Source organism: Aplidium turbinatum, chromosome 4 (assembly GCF_918807975.1).
Source record: "Aplidium turbinatum chromosome 4, kaAplTurb1.1, whole genome shotgun sequence".
NCBI classification, from domain to species: Eukaryota; Metazoa; Chordata; class Ascidiacea; order Aplousobranchia; family Polyclinidae; genus Aplidium; species Aplidium turbinatum.
This window is the reverse complement of record NC_137475.1, coordinates 41,585,506-41,610,042: the sequence shown is the minus strand read 5'-3', so window position 1 is coordinate 41,610,042 and position 24,537 is coordinate 41,585,506. Positions and strand designations below refer to the sequence as shown.

The 24,537-nt window shown below is 34.2% G+C and overlaps 1 protein-coding gene across 6 annotated transcripts in view; it reads left to right on the top strand.

Moving 5' to 3' along the window:
- Window positions 1-547: 547 nt before the first annotated feature.
- The window catches only part of LOC145769398 (myelin regulatory factor-like protein), a 41,934-nt gene continuing 17,944 nt past the window's right edge, over window positions 548-24,537 (top strand). For 3 of the 6 annotated variants that reach the window (XM_082581026.1, XM_082581020.1, XM_082581024.1), the window contains exons 1-5: window positions 548-760; window positions 22,361-22,436; window positions 23,041-23,249; window positions 23,836-23,941; window positions 24,229-24,293. In XM_082581026.1, coding sequence (XP_082437152.1) covers window positions 688-760; window positions 22,361-22,436; window positions 23,041-23,249; window positions 23,836-23,941; window positions 24,229-24,293 — 529 coding nt within the window. In that variant the 5' untranslated portion in view covers window positions 548-687. Of the gene's footprint in view, window positions 761-21,083; window positions 21,190-22,360; window positions 22,437-23,040; window positions 23,250-23,835; window positions 23,942-24,228; window positions 24,294-24,537 lie in introns of those variants that run through there. The other 3 variants (XM_082581023.1, XM_082581025.1, XM_082581022.1) reach the window with 3 other exon arrangements.

The following is a 24,537-nucleotide window of genomic DNA, read 5'->3' as shown; positions in this document are numbered from 1 at the left end:
TTATCGCATTCAGGTAATTCGTTCATTTCAGCCGCTCAATGACTACGTTCACTTGCTGATGTCATTTGCCACGTAACTGTTGTAGCCTAATAAGAGTTAGAAACTAGAGCGATGTTTGGGCGCATTTTAGACGGACCTAAAAAAATGAAAATTTGAAATACGTGACTTTTCAGATGTTAAATGCGTATTGCATATTGAGCCAGTTGAGGAGTTGTTAAATTACATTTAGCAAGTAGGCAGAATCACCAAAAATGTTTTAACCCATTTTGGATGAAAAGCCATATTTCAACCATAATGACTTATAAAATTGAAATACGTGATCTAACCAAAAAACGTCTATGTGAAAATAATTTCGAATGCACATCGTGGTACCGAGACGGTGGTGAGAGGGCACAGCAAAGTACTTTTTTGATAAATTTTGAATGACTGAAAGATGATCCGTGAATGACTCCAGAAGTTCAAACTACAGTGAAACCATTTTTAATATTCTACTTTCATATTCAAAATCGCCAAAGCCTAAACATCTTTCGTCTAAACAGAAAGATAAGTACGTTTTTAGTTTAAGAGGTTGTAAAAAAAAAAAAAAAAAATTGAATCTTGTTTTTATCAAGAAGATAGTTCTGCTGTTGAGGCTTCTAAAGGAACCCATTTTTCAAACGGATTATGTAAGCAAAGCTTCCAAAGAAGATGACTGCCACTCATGAACACCAGCTTCCTCCGTCTATGAATTACGGATCAAATAATTTTGGATTTTTTGGAGGTAAGAGACTGTTGCCAATAAAGTAAACCATCTCATAAATTTTTTTGAACTTATCGGTGGGAGGAAAAAAAAGTTTAACCGAACGATTTCATGAACCATCCAAAACAATAGTCACGTTTAGAAGGATAACTGATAAATGTTGTTGCCTTGAAATTTTCAGGAATTTGTTAATTCAGGCGTTTATTGAGCTGTACATTATATATTCTTAAGATGTTTTTGTTGTTGATATGTTCATTTTGACGAGCGATTGCCGTTTATTGATCCATACTTATTGTTCGTTTTTGAAACGTTGAACTAAAATATGTTGATTTTAAGAACGGATTTACGTAGTGTGTTGAACTAATAGATACATTATCTTGGCAAATTTTCCATGTAATTTATTGTTTCAAAGTGCGTCACCTTGATTCATGGCTACATTTCCCGTGTAGGCCCCTATACTTATTTTAATTACACGACGTGAAAAATTTGGACATGTGGGAAAACTCCCACCAAACCCGTTATTTATTTTTTGTACTCTAAAGTTACCTGCTATAACTTGTAATTAAACCGATCGTGATAAGAAAAAGCCTAAAATTTGAAGAAGGTTGTTAAAATTGGCTTCGACGCGTAACTGGCACGATTGTTCACAACCCTTTTTATACAGCCGACTGGAAAATCGTGGAATGTAATTTAAAATCAAAAAGTAAAATGAAAAGCTAGAATTAGTTGAACTTGACTATTGCAAAACAAAAGACCATTCAAAGTTTTCTCAGCAAAATATCGAGTCCGATGTGCATGACTAATGTGAATATAAAGACATACCGAGAATGTTTTATGTGAAATTGTGTTGAAACCGAAAAGCTGCCCAAGCGTCACTTACCCTGGTAAGGTCGTATTTTCGGTTGAACCTAACAAATTTAACTCATATGTACCGTAAACATGGATATAGCGCTCGAGGGAATAAGTTAACATGCATTGTATCTGTCGTTAGCGTTACGACGAAACAGACGAAGAGCCACTTCAAAAATATTTTGACCAAGAACCTCTTATTTGGAACCAACATTTCACTTTTGTGTCTGAAATTTATAAATTTAAAACAAACATTGAACAAAATTTCATCTCAACCCTTTTTGTTCATACAATTTACCATTTAAGAAAAGAAGTTCCAACATATTGTATGTTGCACCATGTAAATGCTGGTGTTATTAAAAATAACCCAATTCAATGTTGTTGTTTTTGTCATCAAACACAAGAAAAGTGTTTTTCCTGTTCCAAAATCTGTCACAGCCTATTAGAATAAACTGGTTCTAAAGTAATTCCACGGCCTGATAAGTTTCATCCAATTGGAAGGTTAGTGGTGATGCTGATTGTAGAGACAAGTTCTTGCTTCACAAAAGATGGTTTTTGGAAATTTACTTTTGGTGCAAAATGTAATTACTTCCCAATATGAATTGTCGGGGCGCATTGTACGAAAGTTTTTCAAAGTTAATATGATAACCCTAGGAGCAAAAACTTGAAAAATTGAATCACTTGTAAGAAAATCAAATACACTTTGCAGGCAATAAAGGATCGTACAAAGTTGACAAAACACGTTTACTAAGCAAACTATTCTTTTTTTGCTCTGTCTTGATGAAGGAAAGGCCTCTTATTTACTTTCATCATTTCACATCATACCTATAATATGAAATGTGATGGATGAGTTCACTTGTTCCTCAGACAGCAAAATCCATTATTTTTACATTGATTGATGTAAAAATGAAGGTTTTTCTGTCTGGGTTATTTTCCTCTTTAGTTTGCATATAAAATTGAAAGTAAATGTTAAACCAATCAACTAATGTTTTGGCCAACAAGGTCGGACTATGACTTGTAGGTGCGGTACAAGTTTCTATATTTTCAGTGGTTATTAGATAGCATCTATGTAGTTTGGCTGACTATCATGTGCAAGTGCTCTTGACTTATCACAAGAGCGAGTTTCAAAAAAAGTTTTTAACTGTATTCTAGAAATTTTTGTTTGACCGAAACGACATTTTTTTGTTGTTTTAAGCCTTAATAAGTAGCAAAATTTTTAAAGCAATCGCTCAATGACAAGTCTTTTTAATTTTTCAGTCTTGTTTTTGCGAAACAAAATTCTTGTTGATATCATTTTTTGAGAAAAAACGTCTCTAATAGATTTGCAAAGGATTTCAAGTAATGGCACGATCCCATTTTTCCGTTTTAATAACGTCAAAAAGAACAGTTACATATAATGTTAAACAATATACATAAGAATCTATTTTACATATTCTCTAACAACAAGCTGTTTTGAGTCACCAGATTCGATTAGTTTTTGAAAATTTCAAAAGCAGTTATGCCGATAGGGAAAAACATTTTATGCCACCGCAATATACCATCGCAGTTCAGTTCAATTTAATTTTTGTTTCTGACCATCACAACAAAAGCAATAGGCTACATGCCAAACATAGCAGAGGTCTAGAACAAATTTGAAGCGACGAAACGAGAAGTTATAACGTGCATGGAACCCTAATAGTTTAAAATTTGACATGATTGCAACACCTTAATTCCCAAATTGGTTTGGAGCAGAGTTCCTCAAAGTGTGCCGCGCCACGATGGTGTGCCGTGAAAAAGTTGTAAATGTGAATGGGAATTCTGGTGGTTTAAATGTTGCAACCGTATAGTTCAATTGATGTCAAGACCCAGGCACAACTTCACATTGCAGTAAAAGTAAATGATTGCACTTTGTATACGCAGATTAAAATAAAGCTAACTTTAAGTAACTTCTATCATGTATAGATGTTTAACGTAGCATCCTTCGATCAAAAATTTTGTGAAACACAATATTCCGAAGGAGCTATCAACGTAGTAAGTTTGAGTGCTCCGGTAGATTCCAACATTTCATGGTGTGCCATCGTCCAAAAAAGTTCTGTAATAAAGCGTTGATGATGGTATTTGTCAAATTGTTATGAAAAAGATGTTTTTAGCATATCATGCAGACTATATGAAATTTAGTTGCTCTGTATTCACTATCTTGCGTTGCTCTTGGATTTTTGCCACTATCCAAAGTTGTTTGTTTCAGCTCAACCGCATGAAGGCGCAGTTGAGTAGGCCTGTTTTATCATGTAAATCTTCTTGACCCGGTCTTGAAATATATGACACATCGTTTTGTAACGTTTCTAATGACTCTGCTCGTGTCTCGCTATTCAACTCGACCAACATGATGTCTATTTGATATGTGAAAAACACACCCGATTACCCGCTCGTTTCTCAAACTGGGAACTGGGCCAGAACAAACACGCCAATGCTGTGGAGCCAAAATTGAAACCATTTCCTTTGTTTTACCAGTTTTTGTCTAAATCACAGGATACAAAATCGCAACCGCCAATTGCAAAATGCTTAATTTTGACACTAAAAGTTTAGTTACTTTTTTTATTGTTTATGTAGTTCAAACAATCAACCTCCATAAGATTGGGAACTACAAACTTGCAAACTTTTTGACTGCGTGTAAAATTTATATTTACTTTGGAGTTAATAATTATGAATCACTGCAATGATTAAGCGTTTTGTAAATATGTTTAATCTCTCGACGTGATTTATTGTAAAATAAAATACAGTAAAATAAATATACTGTAGACATGCAAGTTGTAAGCAGTAAACTTGCCTTCACAATGCCAACAATTAAACAAATTTCCAAAAATGCTGACTTTCTTTAAAGAGTTGTTTTGTTTTTTTGTAAGGAAGTTGAAATGTTTTTCACACATTTGTTCTTATGGTGTGTAAGTTTTAATTATCTGAGATTTGTTCCCTAGTTTCTGTTTCTGGTCGCGTAAAATGAGCAAACTGTACAAGATGCCAATGCCTGCTTTGATACAGGCTTACATGAAAGCAACAACCCTAAAGCTGCCTGTCCGCTTAGCCCACCATTTGCCTCAACTTTATCGAGCACATTTTTGATACAACAACTAGTTATTGAAGAAAGATAATTGCAATGTTATAACTGCCGATAGGGATGAAATTGCAAATGAGCTAGTGTAAGTAGTGTCACTATTAACGACAAAAAAAGAGCCATGTTCCAAATATGAATATACACTGTAGGTCCACAAACGTCAATAGTTGCAACTAAATAAATATTGTGCTTTGAAATTTGCTTCAAGAAATGCATGCTCTTGCTCTCTGAAAATGTAATGATTTTGTCGCTGGTAGACTGTATTTAAAAATGCAATACGTTTAAACAAGAAACACATCTTGTAAAACAAAATCAAACACGATTCGGATAAAAAAAATATTTTAAAAGTTTAACCTTTGCTGAGTCACGTAGGGGTAGTTCAGGGCAAAACAAGTCGTCGGGTAAAACCGGTCAGTTTGATTTTAATCAAGCATAACTTTTTTTTTTGGAAATAATGCACTCAAAAAAATGCTTTAGCGCACTTAGTGGTTCTTTTGTGATGCGACAACAGCAACTGCTATGCAGTTTTTGCTTGCTGTCTTGGTCTAGGCTGCGAAACGTAAGTTGGTGTAAAATTTTACCTTCATATTTTGGACTAACTTTTTTTTTGTGGTTTAGACTAAACAGAGCATTACACTATGAAAATTGTTAATTAAACCAAGACTTTCTAGTTTAAACAAAATTACAATTATTGTAATTTGTCTCAAAACAACTCATCTTGTAGTTCTTCCTTGGAAATTAGTTTTATTGGGTATTTATTTTTGTTCAGTCATGGCTATTTTGGTTGGGGCAACACAAGTCAGTCATGAAGTGCTGTGCCAAACTTTTGGTGAAAATGCTAAATTCTTTAACCAAACTGTCATGTAGGCTTAGGCTACCTGGTTCATAGGGTATTAGTTGCCTATTACATCAAAAATCAGCTTATCCTAGTGTGAGCGAAGCATTTAGTTTGGAGGGGGTCTACCAAGGGGGCACGATTTTTTTTGATTTTTGGTAATGTTTGAGGCCCTATCACTGCTAAACCAAATTAGGTAACAACCCAAATTTTTTACAGGTGATAGTACTTCTGCCAAATATTGAAAAAACAACATCGTTCACATTGTAACTCTAAAAGGTCAAAGGTCATAGACATCCAAAGATGGCCGTTTCCAGCTCTCGGCTAAGATTTTCTAAAATTTTAAAACCTCGCCAAGACCTCATTTGTGATTGGTTTTGGCTGAAATTTGGTAGAAATGTTGTTTATAAGATTCTCTATCCACTGAGAAAATATCAGTACAAAAAATTAAATGATTTGGGAATTATTTAATGTGAAACGTGGGTCAAAATGAAAAAAAGCAAAAAGGTGGGGTCCTTTTAATATCTTGGTTACCCCTGACCCCAGTAAAAATTTGCACTGAAATGTTGTCCACTTATTTACTAAGATATGATACGTTTACCACGCAAAATTCATTTATGGTTCTCAATGTTTTCTTATAGAAAGTGTGCGTCAAAGTTTGGACAAAAACGCAAAAAATCACAAATGAAAGATTTAAAAAAAATGTAACAATATTGAACTATAGCCTACTAGAAAACGTTTAAAGTGTATTTTTGATTGTGTTTCTATCAATTGTTCACAAAAGCAATTCTTCTAACATTTGGCAACTGTAATGTACCATGTATACCTCATTGTTAGTGAACAAAATGGCAAATTTTGTCATAATCTTCCTTGCTCAGTTTGTTTTGTCGTCCAGAAGAACCATGGATATTTGGCACAACAATTGAACAAATAATGTCATAAAATGGAATCCAGCATGTTTGCTGATGTCTGTTCTGAACGAATGTGCTGCAGTGGTGTACTTTGTATGTGAAACTGCACTTTGTATGTGTAAATATACTCTTTCTCTCATCAAAAAACACTGACCTGTTTTACCCTTACTTAGGGGCAAAACCAGTCATTTGACTCGGTCGTAAAAATGATGTTTTATTAACATAACTTAAAAATAAATTTCACTTTTTTTTTGCTATCTTGTTTAAGGAAGCCTTAGTATAACTGTTTAACACTAAAAATTGAAACATTTTTAACTTTATGTGAAGATATACACAATAATACCAAAATGTGACTAGTCTTGCCCCGCACTACCCTACTTTTATCACAGCATAAGGATATGTTGACATTGTTAACTAAAATGCAATAAAGCATTATAAAGAACTAACTGAACAGCTAAAGTAAATAATTTCCCATTTATTTACTAAAGTAAACAGAATTCCATAATTGGCTACCAAGAGTTAGTCAGAAGAATTTCAAATTTTCGTTATACAAAGTTAAGATTACGACATTAATTGTGGCCTGACTCACCCACGTGCTCCAGTAAAAAAATAGATCAGCTTTGTTGTGTAAAGATACAAATGTAAGGACATCTACCATAAAAAGCCGTCTTAGCGATGAATTTGGCCTCAAAGCACGTGGGTGAGCGCGCACTACCATTCTCCTCATCACATGGTCATCTCTTGGACTGGTAACCCTGGGTCTACCACCCTTTTTCAAGTCCACTAAACTTCCAAATTTTTTAAATTTAGCTATTGCCTGATGGACTGCTGTCTTGCTGAACTTTAGTCTTTCGGATATTTTTCTTTCTGAGTACCCTTCTTCGTTTGATATAACAATTTTTGACCTCTCCACAGCTGAAAAGCTCCTTTTTTTGCCCATTTTTTTCAGCAACAAATCTTAAAAAAGAGTTTAAATTTTTTATTTCTGAAAGAAATAGCTCATTCATAATGGCTTAAACAGAATGCTCTGTTACATAACACTGCAGTAATGGCATAAAACCCAATATGACATAACATTTAAAATAATTTCCATAGATTATTGTAAGAATCCAAAATTTTGACAGGTGGTCTTAAACTTTTGAGCGCGACTGTAGTTTACAAAGACAACCCTTTTTTTTATCATATTTGAAAAAGTAAATTCCAGTACAATGTATCCTGAATTGAGTAAAGCGCTGATTTGCCAATAGAAAATTCGGCAAAGTTTTATGGCAAATTAGTATAATGGAAAATCAAACGTCCTTCGCCGTATCCTTGTCTCAAACCACCTACAATTCCATTGTGTCTACTTTATTGTATTTTTCTAAACTTTTGCAACAAACATTTCTCGTTTTGTAAATTGGAACTGTAACAGAACAGAAATTGCTGAGAACGAAACGAAGTTTAGCTACGAATCTTTCTAGGCCAATTCATGACTTCAGCATGATGTCAATTGGTATGACATCATTCAAGCTGGTACTTATAATATTATTACGTTATAATAACCAAAATTGAAAAATGTTCTTGAACTCCTTGGTGTGAAAACAATTGTTCATAGCAAAAAATGAGGAATTTAAAATGTAGAAACTAAACCCATTCATTCATTCAATTTATTTTTTGCTGCTGTCGCAAACATGTACAAAACGGCAAAGTAAACATACGAATTTGACACCAACAAAAAGGAAAGATGGCATAACCCAAAAGTTTAAAATATACATTGATCAAACAGTGTTACCACTATCGTAAAATTGCACAGCCACCAAACCTAGAAGCGAAATAGAAAAAAAAGTTCATTGTTTTGGAAAATAGTTCTACAATTACAATGCTTATAAACATTTCGAAAATTAAACTGTGTTCATCTTCAGAGCTATTGAATAGCATTTTTAAACTACCGGTACTTTCCATGTACGATTCTAAAAGTATACTTTGTCAATGCTTGTTGATTGATCCAGACATTTCAAACAACATTAACTTTTTATGAAAAATAAAGCTTAAAATTGTTGTCTGCAATCCTTAAAACAGCCTCAACTATAATATTCACAGTAGACCTAATAGTTGAGATTTTTTAACACAGTTTACAGCATTACTTTAGATCCGAAGAAACAAAAATGAAATTAAACTCAAAAAACAATCAGTTTTGTCTTCAATTTCAACTTACGTATTCATCCTGTTTATGGGCTGATTCACGTCATGTGCACATACCAACAATTCCCACAAAAAAGCGTTCAAAACGGTGCTAGGTTCTATGTAAACCATTAACAAAATCAGCCTGATACCAAGTTGCTTTTCAATGATCATGCGTTTGTACGATTCAACGCAAAACATTAAATTACATTGCAAAACCTATGGCTTAATCTGAAGGTAGAAAAAGTAGATAAATGCGATAGAAGTGATCAACGAGCAGGGAAAAAAACAATTGATTATGTAATTTAAGGAAAAATCACTGTGCGAGGGGCAAAATCTGTATAAGCTTACATAAGAAAAATAGCCTAAAAAGTTGATTTTGTATTTTTTCCTAACCATATAGTTAACATAAAAAACCAAAATAAAAACGGTTTAATAAGGCACAAGGGTGAGTGCATATCAAAACGCTTGAACATAACCATCTTGTGATTAGCTTTTCAGACTGCAAATCTGGGGTATATCGGTAATTAAATGTGAATATATACTTACTGAAACTTAAACGTATTGTAATAAATTCGTTATTGCAAAAGTAGTGATTTTGTTAAAGCTATGCTATAAAGTAAGTATTGTAACTAAAACAGATGATACTTAAAATCTTAAAATCAGTTATAAGAAAATATGAAAGAAAGAGGTAAACAAATAGAAGTTTACAATGACGAACGATAGCTTAGAGATTAAACGTTATACAAATCATATGATCTTATACAATTACCTCAAAGAGATAAAGTAGATTACAAATGATTGATGGAGTTATGCAAGGTAAAGTACTTTACTGAAAGCGCAGCAGACATCACTTGAATATAATGTTGTTTTAAAAACATTCGTAAGATGTTTATCGGTAAACAAAATAGTTGAATCCACTTAATGATAGGATAATAAACACATAGCCGCTGAAGAAATGAAACCACTGAAAAAGTTACATTGCAATAGCTTTTAATTCAAGAAGAAATACTTTTAGTTCAAATTAACTTTCAGATGCGTGATAACTGATAAGAGATAGATGTATAACCGAAAACGTTTGCACATTTATTTCACTTTTTGTCAAGATAAATACCGTGATGTTGTTTGTTTTGGTCTATTGACGACAAAGTTTGAAAGAAATAGCTACTACTAGTAATAAATGATTTCATATTTAGTCAAATTGTTGGAATAAAATCGCACATTTATTGTACAGTTTGCACAGTTTTACATCCTGCTGGTTGTGGCCAGGTTTTAAGTAATATAATGGTTAGATCAAAAATGCACAAGTTTTGTCCTTGGAGGGACAACGTATACTTCAGTATGTGTACAGCGTTTGCAAGTTTAAATTAAAAATACCTGCTTGTGCTACAGTTTACTTTATTTATCCAAAAGATAATAAAATTTTTATATATTAGACAGCAGTAGTGTATTGAAAATTAACAAAAATGTTGTATAGGCTACTTGTATTAAGTTAAAGTGGAGGTCAGTGGCGTACGCATTATCGTACGGGCAACGTTGGGTCATTGCTCTTTCTTCTAATTTTTTTTTAGCTGATTAGATTCTAAACTAACGATTTGCCTGCTTTTTGGCCAGCAATAGTTAAAACAACCTCTTAAAATCTCAACCAAAACATATTAAAAGTTAAATCTTAGACCAGTAGGCTACTCATTTCATACCTGTAAGGTTTACAGCAGTTTATAAGTAGGCTACACCCAAGACTAACAATTGAATGAGGCTGTTCACCAGCCATTTAGCCTAGTTCAATAACATGATACGTTAACTGCTTACTGTAGTTTACACCACAAGAACGTATTATTTTATAAAACCAAAGTTGTTAGATTTTCTGTGCAGTTATGTATTTTTCCATTGGGTTAGCCATATAAAATTTGATTTTTTAAACTTGGTAGAGTGTGACCGCTTTTCAATTTAGGTCATAAAAATAGGTACTTGCGTTTATTGCTTAAATTTTAAAGAAATATCGAAATATCTTTTGTTTTGTTTCTGAAATTATTGTAATTCTCGACACATTTATTTATGAATAAATGTGGTTATATTAATCATCGACTCGTTTCAATTAACTGAGGCATTTTTATTATGTTTTTTTTTTCTTAATGAAGATAAAATCGCATTGCAATATATATTAGTTTTTAAAAGATAACTTTGGATTAATTTAAAAAGATTATATAGGTCACATGTGGTGAGGAAGAATTAACATGATTTCATGAAACAACTAAAATGTTTTGTGACATAGGCTACAATAGCCATCAATTCTAGAACCATCTATGGCAAAAAAAGTCTTGCAAAGTATATTGATGGAAACAGCAGTCAATATTTTAATTGGCGAAATTTGCAATAAACTAGAAAATATGCTCCGACTTGGTTTTATATTTTGCTACAAAATATAGCAACTTTGATAGGCACTGAAAAATAAAACGAATATTTATCGTATAGTTTAGGTTTTATCAACAAATGGGAGTTGTTTTAAAAGTAAAATGGAAATTTTCCTTACCCCTTACTCAAATATCTATCAAGAAAGTTGAGTTTTCGTGGTATTGCAGAGTACTACTTAGTGTTACTACGCATACTGTTAATAGCTACCTAAACGTTTCTTATCCACGTTATACTCACTATTTATATTGCTCGTCTGTCAAATTTTAAGAAATTTTTGGCCCCTACGTCGAAACGTTTGTCCTGGGTCTAAAGCAGTGGTTCTTAACCTTTTTTCTATCAAGCCCCCCTTCAATAATGGTCATGCGCCTCGCGCCCCCCTACATTTTAAATAAGTATCCTACCAAAAAAAATTGCATTTTTGTCTGTTTATTGTACACATCAGTGAGATAGCCTACTTGACACTGCTTCTTAGCGACTAGATGTTTAATGCGAGGTTTAACTCCAGAGAGTGAACAACGTAAGTCTCCTTCAACTCTCAGCCTGTTTCTGTACTTGGTCTTGATAGCAACGAGAGCAGAAAATGCAGCTTCACGAAGATACGTAGATCTAAATATTGTTAGAATTGGAAGAGCCCGAGTTGCGATAAGAGGGTAAACAGGAAGATAATTGACCCAGAACGTCTCAAGTTCCAGTTCTTTGAAGTCTTCTTTAGCTGTGCAGTTGAACTTAATATCAAGAAACTCCTCTTGTCCTTCTTCGAAAATATCAACTACTTCTCATTAAAACGGGTTTCTGATGAACTTCCAGGTTTCACGCTTCTCATCCAGATCTGGAAAGTATTTGATGAACTCCGCTTTCAAATCATTAAGGTGGGTTTCTATTTGTTTCTTCAACTCAGACTCAAAGTTACCATCTTTGAGAGCAGAATCCAAGTTACTGAAGCTTGCTGGATTGCCTTGTTCAATTCGACTCTTCCAGAGGTCGAGTTTGGCTATAAAAGTTCGAATGATGTCATGATGCTTAATGATGTTGATGTTTTTCCCTTGAAGCTTAAGGTTGAGAGTATTCAATGATTCGAAGATGTCCACGAGGTATGCTAGTGCTACTTGAAAGCCTTCGGACTGAAACGTGGCCAAAAGTTCCGCCTTCTGTCGTGATTCCAAAAATATTGCGACTTCTTTTTGTAATTTATGAAGCCTTTTCAGCATGTTACCTTTGGACAACCATCGAACATTCCTGAAAAATTTGAAGGAGTTTAGCGTAAAATAGTTTTGTAAAGTTCTGGTCTAACGAATAAAGCAAGAATTACTGAATAAGTTACAATATAAAATAAAATACAAAATATGACAAACAGCATAGGTCCTAGGACATTAAAGTAATTTAAAAAAATGAAATTGTTGTAGAGCTCGCGCCCCCTTGAGAGATGCTTCACGCCCCCCTGGGGGGCGCGCCCCCCGGTTACGAACCACTGGTCTAAAGTTATGGTCAACTTTGCCGCCCGCCAGGCGTCCGCCCCGTTACCTTACTGGTTACGCACCCGACTCAAGATCAAGCGGCTCTGGTTCGGCTCTCGGGGTGTGCGCTTGAGCAACGCATTTCAGGCTTGCTCTCCATTCAGCGGCACATGGTGAATGGAATAATTTCTCCCTGCAATAACACTTCAACAACAATCGAAAACTTCACTCACTCTGCTAATCTCGGCAATCAGCCCTGCGTCAAAAGACTTTACAAGTATACGAAACTACCAGGAATAACCTATCAAGGCTTTGTCAGTCCGAGGATACAGATTCAAAACCAAACAACACCCAACAGCAGATATCTCTGGAAATAGAAGCTTGTGTCTTGGAGTAGATTGCTGACCACCTTGTCTGCCAGTGAAACAACACATGCGTAAAATCAAATAAGAGATGTTTTTGTGATTTTCATCAAACTGCGAAACATGTTAAGATAATTCGAAACATATAGCGAAAGCAATGCTTCTACGTTGTAGTGACGTAAGTACCAATTTTGGGAAATTAAGCTTGTTACGATTGCTGCGACTCGTGATCAATAACAATCATGCCTGTTTAACTTAAAAGCACACAAATCACGTTGAATGTGAACCGGGTTAAAAATAAGGATTTCAGGAAAAAAATTTTAATTATATAAAGTTAAAAAAATTGAGCCAAATCGAGAAAACTGTTTATATTTTGGTCTGAGTTTTGTCAAAATACTCCTGAGATCCATTACGCGACGATGTCCAGCTGACTTGGAATTTGAACTTGAACGCTTGGCAAGAGCTATTTTACACAACATAATCTGTCGAATAGAATTTCAACCCCGTGGAATGCGAATACATTCAGTTGTGCTTTGATAACTATAGGACTGTTTTTGTAAGGAGCTGTTTCTTTTCCTTTCAAGTCAGCAAAGTTTTTCCTTTTCCTGTTGAATTCCTAAAAGGAAGCAATTGAGACTAATAGAAGTGGTCACGAGATCATTTGTGGTAAAAACAAACCTGTGCCTGAGCTTGTGCATCGTGTCGCAGGATACATACTTCAAAGCTATTTTCTGGATTAAGTTACACAACATGAAGTGTTTAGTATGATACTGCATGTATGCATTGTTTTACAAAACATTGAAAGTTTATATTTATCTTTTCTAGCTTAATTGTTTCCATAATGTCATATGATATCATGCAGTGAGGTATTTTAATTGATAAAAGAGTGAGAAAGATGTGCAATTTAACACCACCAAGCTAGTTTTATTAAGATAAAAAAGCAAAAATAGCAACAACTAAATGTAAGGAAAAGTTCATTCTAAATTCAGTTTTGCTTAAAATAAGATTTCTGTTAATATCATTTTGCAGGCTCCGAGAATAGGTTTGTTGTAAAATTTTTTTAGCAAAGACTGAAACTTGAGATAGGGTGCCGAAAATTCTTCATTCAAAAGATAGGTGTTTTTTTAAATATGCTTTACTTAAATTAACAGTTGAGATAAAAATGTATTATTAGTTAACAATATAAATTTAGCGAACTAGCATCCAAATTGATTTCATGTACACCAAGCAAGCATAAAAGCTTCATCGATGAGTGTTCATATTTCATCAAAAGTTGTTCTAGTCATATTTAAATTTTTTAAATGCTAATATTATTCGGGTTGAAGCTAGCGACAGGCGCCCACTAACACTGGGACTGTTCTAGTCAGATTGTTTAGCCTAAGCATTTATAATTTCTTTTCTCAAGGCTGATTGTTGAGTTTCATAGCTGCAAATGTAACGTTCATGTTGACAAAATTGTGAAGAATATTTGGAGTATTCTGTAACTACTGAGCGCTATCATAAGTTAAGTCATGTTCAGTTCATTACATGGGGATATTGAAAACAGCACCTTCCTAAAAGAAACCATTTTTCAAGCAGGTATGAAATTTGACATGATATAACTAGGCTACTGGCAGACTATATCATAAAGCAGCTGATGTCAAGTTTTTGAATATTTTTGTGCGGTACTTCATGGTTCAGATTGTTAGTCCGAAAGCTCAAAGCATCTGACTTTAAATCTTGCATACGTCAGTTGTGTAAAACAGAAAAAGCTCAACATTGGTGCAATAATACTATAAGAAAATCAAATACTAATGAATAAAAACATCTCATTTTGAAAAGGATTGTTTTTTTTTAAATCTAACGTAGGTTTTGTTCAATTGAAATGGTTATTTAAGTTCCTTATGTACTTGTCTGAACATACCGGCACGCTTAGATCAAATCTACAGTATAAAAAGGAATATGTTGTCTTTGATCGTTACATAATTTGATATGCTTGTGATATGACAAAGTCACAATGTTTGCAAACAATGCTAGAACAAGGTTTTATGTATGCATTTGAAACGTTGGGTGATACAGAGTTAAATTGTTATTCAACATTTTCAAGAGTAAAGTCGGAAAATAAAAAATACTTTAACTTAAATCTAATAAGCCAAAACAAACCTTTAAACGTGATGATATTAATTGTATGGTTATTTTCATATAGTACCCTATCGATTGCTCCCATTTACAACACAGATAGTTGTAAGCCCGATATAGCCTATAGAGTACCTTGCAACCCTTAGAGGTCTAAATCAATTCTCAAAATACCAGGTATCACGAAGAAATTAATTTCGTTCACTTTTCGACGGTCTATTGATGATGTAGCTAAGATTTATCCCAACAGGGTTTTGAACCCAAGTTGACTGACTAAAAAGCGGGAATTCTATGTATTAAACCACAGAGCAAGTGCCGTGGTATTGCGATGACTTATGCCACCAAATGTACTTTCAATGTCGCATAAGTTTGTTTTTCATCACAGTCAATCACAAACAAGATATAAAAAAACACATATTTGACAAAATAAAATCTTAAAATCTCAACGGTCTAAGGAAGATTACAATTTGCTGTGATATTGGTGATTTTTCGTAACATTTTTCAGTTAATTTTGAATCTCATTAAATACAACTGATCTCAGCATCTTTTTCTTCATACCTTGGAAATGTATTTGTTAAAAGTTTTGTTGTAGATTAGGTGAAAAATAACCAAATCAAATAAACATTTGCTTGAAGGTTGAAAGTTTGGGCTACAATGTGCTTGTCTATGTGGCAAAAAATAAATATAAAATAAAAACATAAACGTAAGCGTAATTAAAGCCATAACCAATTGTTTGAAGGTGATTTGACTTACGAAGTCTTTAATTAATAGAACTCTTGTATAAACAAACTTATAAACTTAAAAAAAAAAAAAAAAAATTCTAGCAAGTGTAAGCTATCACTGCAATGAATGTAACTGAGCTTGTCAATCGAGTCAGTTTAAGTACTGCTGTTAGTGAGAGTTGCAGGTTTAAGTATTTACGACAGCCTACAAAATAAGAAATATAAATTCTGAACAAAGTTTCTATTGACACTGACATTCATTTGAAATAAATAAATAAAAAAACATAAAATGTAAAAGATTGTACTTAAGTCACTTTTTATGCCAGGTTTGGTCTTTCGCTTTTAAAAATGATAAACCGCTCACAACAGCTTAAATGGAACAAAACATTGAATTTTGTTGAAGGATTATTTGATTACCTTGCAACTATTAAAGCAACCTTATAATTTGACTTTATTTGTGGTTTTTGGAGATAAAAAAACAACGTGAAAGTGTTAATTATCAAAATTGGGCTAGTGCTTTACCAGAGACCTGAATGCTATTCATCGCCACTTGAAAAAGATTGGTATCCACTCAAAATGTCACCACAATGACATAGCACTATTAATCGGGACTCAAAACGTTGCATTGTTGATCTAATAGAAATTAATTTACGTTTGCAAAGGGTTTACTTTGCATCATAAAAAAACAAAAAACATAACAGCTTCTTGATGATATATAAATTTGGTTAGCTCACCGCTTGACAAAAATTTGACATGAAAGTCATTCACTTAAGAGTCATGTTTCGTTATTTAATAGATATCACGCATGTGTTTGTGTAAATAATAACTTTTAATGATCGCATGAACACAATTCTTCATTTTGTTTGAAAGTATTTCTTCCTCTTTGCAGTAACCGCTGCCAATTATGATTTTATGACTGGGTAGGACAATGCTTGGTGTTAAAACCAACAGCATAATGGAATCTGCAGTCACCATAAATGCAACTGTGCAATTTTTCGACCCTTTGAAGATAAATCAAACCGCATCCTATAAACGTAGATAATACACCTCGTAAGCACTTTTAGTTACTCTAAGATTAAACCCAACTATTTAAACTCTTTGTGTTACAAAGGTTACAATACTTCAATGAACTTTTCTACCACATGCTTGGAACAAATAATAGTTTAAAAGGAAAGCATCGATTTGCATATGAACAGAATAAAAACACAAAAGATACAATTGCAAATACTGTGGGTGATTTCAGGACAAATTCTTCAGTAGGTTTGAGTCAACATCCTTTTCTTTATTAATCGGTTTCAAAAGAATTACGTCATTAATTGAGGGTGATTAACTTTTATCGCAAAATAAAGAAGAAAGCGTAAGCAGTAAAATTACTTTCTCCAACCAATTGTTAAAAAGACATTACGGAATAAACAAGCACGTATCTCAGAAAACAATTATGTAAACACTTTTGCATAGTTTGCATTGAAAATGTTGTTCTCCAGTTTGAAAAGTAAGTTCACAGCCAATTATGTTTTAGATAGCTTAAACTCCTACTTGGAAGCCAAGTTAAATCAGCCCACGTCTTCGCAAATTTCAATTCAAAAACATTATTGTCCAAATTGGGCATATTTATTTGCAAAAAATACATTCTTGAACATAGTTTATTGAACAAGGACCAATTCTAAAAGCGGCCTCAATAGTTCATATAAAATCACGAAAGAAAAACAATGTACCACATTGATTATAAAACACATTAAAAATCAGCTTTATTTACTGTCATGTGGTTTGAACTTGAGGATGCTAGCTCAATGAACCACCACGTTCTTTATGGTCCTGATGTTGCGCACGTCATATCGCTCAGACAAACCGCAATGTAATTGTTGAACTGTGTTGTATGTTAATCAGCTTGTGGTACAGACTAAAAGTGAAAAACAAAGTACATAAAAATTAAAGAGAACTTTAGTACCAACTAAAAAGTACATTGCAAACCACAATCAAAAGCCAGAGTTAGTAATTTTTGTTGTTACCAACCAACCACTGTTCAGTTTGCCATCACTAAGACAATTACTTGGACACGTTGCGCGAAACAAAAAAAAAAACGAGGAAAGAAACTGCAGAATCAAAAATCATTCAAACTTTTGTTTCTATGAATTTATACAAACTGCTTTTTGTTTTCATTTACATTTTCCCAATGCTATATTTTCCTAATTGTCGATTTGCTGTGCGGCAAAAACGATTCATATAATTAACTACGGTGTACCACGAACTGAGCCGCAACTGGGAAGCAGCAACTGTTGTTCCCAAAACCAAAGTTAAGTATAAAAGTAACGAAGCTGTTGTAGAAAAGGACTCCGCCAGTCGAGAGTTGGATCAAGTTCTAAACCAGAATTGAGATTCACGTACATAAAGGGACGCGCAGCTCCGCTTTTCCGGCTGCAGTGGAAAAGCTTACAAACGACCAAAAAACGTAACACCTAACTTCACAACCCCACATAACCCGTAAAAAGTACATCATTTGGTAAATAAAAAATCATAACTCGTCAAATGTAACGGATAAGTCAAAAGCGGAAGTAATTTCGCATCCCCACGATCTACAATCTTTAAATTTTCCCAACTCCGCAGCCTTTTGTAGACTTATAAATACGTTTTCGAACCGAAGTAGGTCTTTGATTCTGGAACGGAGAAACGACCTGAGAAACCATTGTAGTTATTTTTTTCTAGTAACAGAAATCTCTTTCCAATCAGCAAATCAATGGTTTTTGATGCTGATTCAACGTCTTTAGACGTAAAAACGAACTGATTTGCCGACAGAGCAGTTAAAGCATTTTTGAAAAAGTGTTGGATTTCTGTTTTCTTTTTATAATTTTAGTGCAAAGCAACCCCCTGGTAATGGCAAGAATGATTAAATGCACGGGATGCAACGCCCAGATCGTCATGTGAGGGTGAGAGCAAAAAATGTGACAGTCATGTCAGTCAACAATGCATTTAATGGTCTTACCCAGACACCAAAACGGGTCATTTTTGCATTGATTCAACGTCTGCAGACGTGGGCAGTACACTTGGTTAAACAGCGTAGACAAAAATTAAAAATGATGCATCCGGAAAGCATACAATTCTATTTTTATCCTAAATTGGTTGAAAAAAAAGAAGCCAAACAGTGCGAAACCTCAGCACCTGAAAGCACTCGCTTGATGTTTATTTTGTTAAAACTTGTTCGAAAGCGCTAGCGAGTGCTGAAGAACAAATAATCTTATCACATTAAAAGTTGTTCAGGTGATTATTAAGTAATAATTAGCTTGCGAATGACCTTTTATCTAACAACTATTCGCCACGTAGTGTGCTTAAGGCAAAAGTAAAATATTGGCTTTTCAGTGTTTTTCTCACCTCTTTCGAAAAGTTTTAAGTTTATTTATTCATTTAATGGATGATAAGAATTTTTGTTGTAGTGTTCAAAAACACATTAATCTTCGAAGCAAAATCCCAAGACCCTAAAATGTAGATAATAAACTCAAGTTCAGCCAAAGTTTCGAAAACTAAACTTTAAACTGTCTTTATAGCAGTGACGACATGTTAGTTTTCGAAAAGTTTGCTAAGCATGAGTTTAGTATATACATTTTGGGCATTTTTGATGATAATAATTTTGTTCCTTCACATGTTAGCTATTAGTTATTTTTTCTTTTCACAAAAATTCCAATATTAAATTATAATTGATGCGTTTTTCTTTGAGTTTAATAATAATATTGTTTTATTTGCGCCCATATACAGTAGCCTACGCTGCGATCACCGATGCGATACTACAAAAAACAAAAAGCAGCGAAGTCACATATTAGTCTTCGAGTCAGTTGCTGCCTTAACTTTGGAATGCCATTAAGTATCTTTGCCGAGACATAGCCGCGTGCTCTGGAGCGGTGTCGAACCCACGTCCTATCTAACTCACCACGTTTTCACCACTCCGCCACGCAACCGAGAATACAGCAACGAAAAAAAAAGATATTATGTTCTTCATTTTTTTTCTGGTTGCTGTTTATCCAGCAAAACAATATAAAATGCTCAATTTTTAGAAACTTAGGTTTGTAGTTGCGCATCAGTTGTGAGCTCGTAAATTGCAATTGGCAAATGACAGAACAGTCAACATTTCGAAGCTTGTGCCTAGAACAGTAAACATCACATGGGGTCTATCAAACATGATTGCATCGAATAGGGTGCGCTTTGAAAACGAATATCAAAGTTATGAAATGATAGAAGCATCATTGTAAAAAATTTCATAACACCTGAAATGAAATAAACCTCAAGTGCTGGTAAGTCTACATTCTTGATTTCAAAACGTTGTTTTTGTAATTTTTCACTAGAAGACAAGCCAATGATCTTCTAGTGAGTTTACAGTGCAAAATTTTGTAATTACATCCATGTATTTAACCAAATATATTCCGAACGTCAATTGGGCAACATTTACTTTTCTGAGGACGCAAACATTAGATATTTATCAACAACAACAACAAAAAATCTCTAATCAAAGGTGCCTATTTTTATTTGAATAAACATGTAGCTAATATTTGCTTTCGTTGAAAGTTAAAGGCAACACTTGATTTTCGAAATCAGAATTGTTACTGTTATTACAAATTTACTTGCGATGCTGGTTTATACAACAAGGTTGATGTGCTTACACTGCTTAGGTTGCTTATTTCTAGATTTTGTCTTTGATTACAAAGCATGTGAGTCTCATTTCGGCTTTGTCCTTATTCTTAATTTGTCATCTTAAGTTAGTGCATTTGTACCACGCTACAATACAGGAGGCAGGTTTTTTTTATCTTGTTGTTGTTATATTGTATTAGTTTGCACAGTGCAATTACACGATGTACAGTATTAGAAATGATATCGGATAAGCAAAGTCCATTTTTACTTCTACTGCTTTATGACTGTGCATTGTCTTATTTTTTGATTTACACGAAGTTGATATTGGTATCAGCAGCAGCCCAAAACTTCTCTCGCATTTTCGAACGCGTTAAGCCGAAAAGCACCTGTTTACTGAACGAACTTTAAATTTTAAATCGGGCCGGTCCCAACGTGTTTGTTTGAGAAAGCAAAAGAGACGAACATGCACAACTTGCAAAGCGTGAAAGTTGGCGTGGCAAAAGTTGCCCTCGTGTCCAAACATTATCCAGTTTTATCACAGAAGAAAAAAAGGGTCACAAGTATGCGGTATCAAGGTGACTCAAATGACGAATCAAAATCTTAAAAGCTGTAGCGTTAAAGGATGGATGAAAGTTACAAATCAACTTTGGTCTTTAAAGCGAAGTAAAGCTTTAAAGATACTTTAACCTAGCAGTTTTGCGCAGCATTTATCAAATTTAGTCAGTGCAAAATAAATTCAAAGTAAATCAGAGATAGTCCAGCTTCGTACGTACTCCATGGTGCTATTAGTTTTATACACTTTGATTCCTTAGAGCGAAATATTTTTTGGTGTTAATTAATAGAACGTTTATGATGGAGGAACAAAGTTGTGATTCTAAAGACTTAGACTTAATGTCTCCAACAGTTCAATCGCTTCTTGAAAATGGTAAGAATTTGTGTAGATATTGTCAGTTTTGTCAGTTAGTGAAGCAAAACATCCTGAATAAAACGATTATTTATGACTAGTAATTAAAAAGATAAGTCAGTTTAGCTTTGCTGCTGAAAATACAAGTCGTTGGTAAAACTAAGTTACGTTAGCTTTTTTGATTCTATGGGAATATTTTTTTGTTTTCTTTGTTTGGCTCATTGCAATTGTCAGTTGTCTCTTGTCAATTTTCTTTTAAAACTGATCGTTGACAAAATTATTTCCCTCCCAAAAATTTAGCAAAAAATCGTGACAAAACTCGGCGAAAGGCATATAATATATATTGCCAAAATAAATACTTTAAAAAATTTTAAAAAAATTTAAAAAAATCAAGACTATTAATTTTTTTTGACAAGGTTTCTTGTGGCATATAATTATCTCATGCAAGAGTTACCAGACGCAAATATATATTTTTAAAGATACTAAAAGTGACTGAGCAGTCATGAATTGTATCAATTGAAAACTAAAAATAGTTCAATGGTTTTCAAAGAAATTGTAACATGCTTGAAGTGAGGATACTTGCTCTTCGTACATCTACAGTGCTGGCATTCGATGCTAAAATTTAATAGAAATGCAGTTGCACAACAAATTCTAATTCTTGTGTACTTATGATACCCACTTAATCGTATGCTGTCAATCAAGTGGCGATTTGTTGTTAATCGTTTGTTCAGGTCGCGCTAAACAAACTTTCTTATCGTTGGTTTGGCTTCCGAACAATATTATGTGCACACTGTTGCTTCGATTCTTCACGCTCTTCAACTTCCAAACTGATTTGTTACGTGAGAAATGCAATCACGGGCATGCGCAAACACGCCCACAGCCGCCGTGTTTATGCAATCATAGTGATTAACAATTCTCAACCATTATCGAATCGGGAATTTCTGAAAATGAATCATTTTTCATTGTTGACTTTTTAAAATTTGTTTTCTCAAGCGAAAAGTGTTACTATCTACTGCCACCACGTGACGGTATTCAATTAAGCAGCATCTGTCACAACCATCGAAGTGCATCTTCGCATGTGCTGCATGGATTTAGTTTTTGATGTTTATGCAACATTATAATAAACATTTAAAACATATTCACGATTTTGAACGTGCAAGTTTATTGTTACTAACCAATGGCTTTGCTCCAGCAGATGGGGACGATATGCTCGCTGAATCGGAAATCGCAGATATTGCAGACTACATCTCTAAAGCAGACACGGAATTGTAAGTTATTAAATATTTTGAGGCTGAAATCTTTCTCAACACAGCAGCGTAGCGTTCCATGCTGCGCACATACAACAAGTTGTGCAGCTAATTCTACATCTTTTTAAAAAATTCTGAATATTTGATTTTTTTTTGGACTCTACGGGGTTAATCTGTGCCTTGGTGCGAGATCGTTTTGAACAATAAATAAACTGCTTGAGAGATATGCACCTGCTAATATAGATTTCCCCTGCAAGCATGCTTTAAACAACTCATACGCGAACCTTTACATTTGTGTTTACTTTGTCGTATTGACACGAGAAACTATTGATCTTGTATGGGAATGTTAAATGGAAAACTTTCAATTGGCTATATTTTTTTATTGTGTAAGAAGACTGGTTGAACAGCATTACCTTAAATCATTGGAGTTTATTTTACAGTAAGTTAGTTGCTCAATGGCGTTCGTAATGCACAAGATTTAATTTATTTCGACCAAATTGAACATCTTGGCCCTTTGCACATAGGCCTGTTACGCATATAGCCTACTGTATGAAAACGCGAAACAAAACACGGAGAAACAGCTCCGTTCAAAAACAAATTAAATAATTATTGCTGTATCCCTCAGAAATTTGGACATCACCAACATTCAGCCAACATCTCTGGAGTCCGGATCACCTCCGAACCAATGTTGTGATGTCATTCATCAGCTGCATGGCGATCAGCAGCTTGATCAGCAACAGAATTATTCCAACAACAGACAAATGCAACAAACAAACGACCTGGAGCACTCTGATCCAGACAAAGAACAATATGTCAAGCAAAACTCCAACACAAGTATGATAACAATAATAATAATGTTTTATTTTTCGTCCATGTTTGCCAGAAAAAGAATCATATTTGAGTACATACAGTACACTACGATCACAGATGCAACTCAACAGGAAGTAGCAATGGGTCATGCAGTCTTCGAGTAAGCTGCGACCCTTATGTTGGCATGCTCTTTAGTGTCTTTGCTAAGACACAGCCACGTGTCTTGGAGCGGTGTGGAACAGACGTTCTTTCGTACGTTGGGCAGATGTTCTTGCTACAAGCCCAAGCAGGCGACTGATTGTGATATACCCTTAGTTAGAGAACCGTAATATGGCATTAGAAGGATAACACAAACATCTATGTCTAAGTGGCGCTCTAAGCCTTTACATTACAAGGGTCAAAAGCCTAAAACGTATCTAATGTAGGCAATTTCCAAGACAGAAAAGTTAACAAAGAAAACCAAGATATTGCAAAACAATGAGGACACTGGCCTGACTTATAAACCACAAGCACTATCTACTTCATCAAAAATATGACGCATATATTTACGACCAATAAAACTTCTAGTAACAATTTTACATCATTGTTTGATGATTTGTTACGTTTTTAGCATTTCAACTCCAAACACAACAAGGAAATATCAGAAAAAGTCCCTCTGTGTACAACAAGAAGGTCTCTCAAGGACAAGCAAGCCCAACAGAGCAGTACAAACCAAAGTATGTGAATTCCTTGAGTGATCTCTCTTGTTATTTAAAGGAAGTTCTATTGTTGTCACCGTGGTTTTTACTATGGATAACATCATTAGTATTCAGTCAGAGTAATTCTTTAAAACTTAGTTTATTTTCAAACATCTTTTAACGTCATTTTAGGGTATCAAACTTTTCAATAGCAGAACATTTTATTTGAGCGTATAGTAGTTGTTGTTGTTCAGTTGTTCTTTAATTAAAAACTTTCTAAACCGAGTTAAACTTTACACTGTTTTTTAAACTCAATGTGTTTGCAGTTGTTTACCGGATTCGCCTCCCGATTCAGGGTCAGAACAATATACATCAGCGCAAGATGGTAAATGTGAGTCCTTTTTTGTGAATCTTTATCTTCAGATAATGAAAGCTTCTTGGAGGGGTTAATCTTAGCACTATCGTACACTTGTAGAGACTTTGAACCACTGACGCAGTTTCGCTACCGAGATAGACAGAGTGAAGTTGCGCTTGTTGAAAGATTGTTGTCTGTAAAGTATTTCTTCGACTAGATGCCGGTGGATGAAGGTAGTTGTTGAAATGCTTTGTTCAATCGCACACCCCGAGAGTCGAAT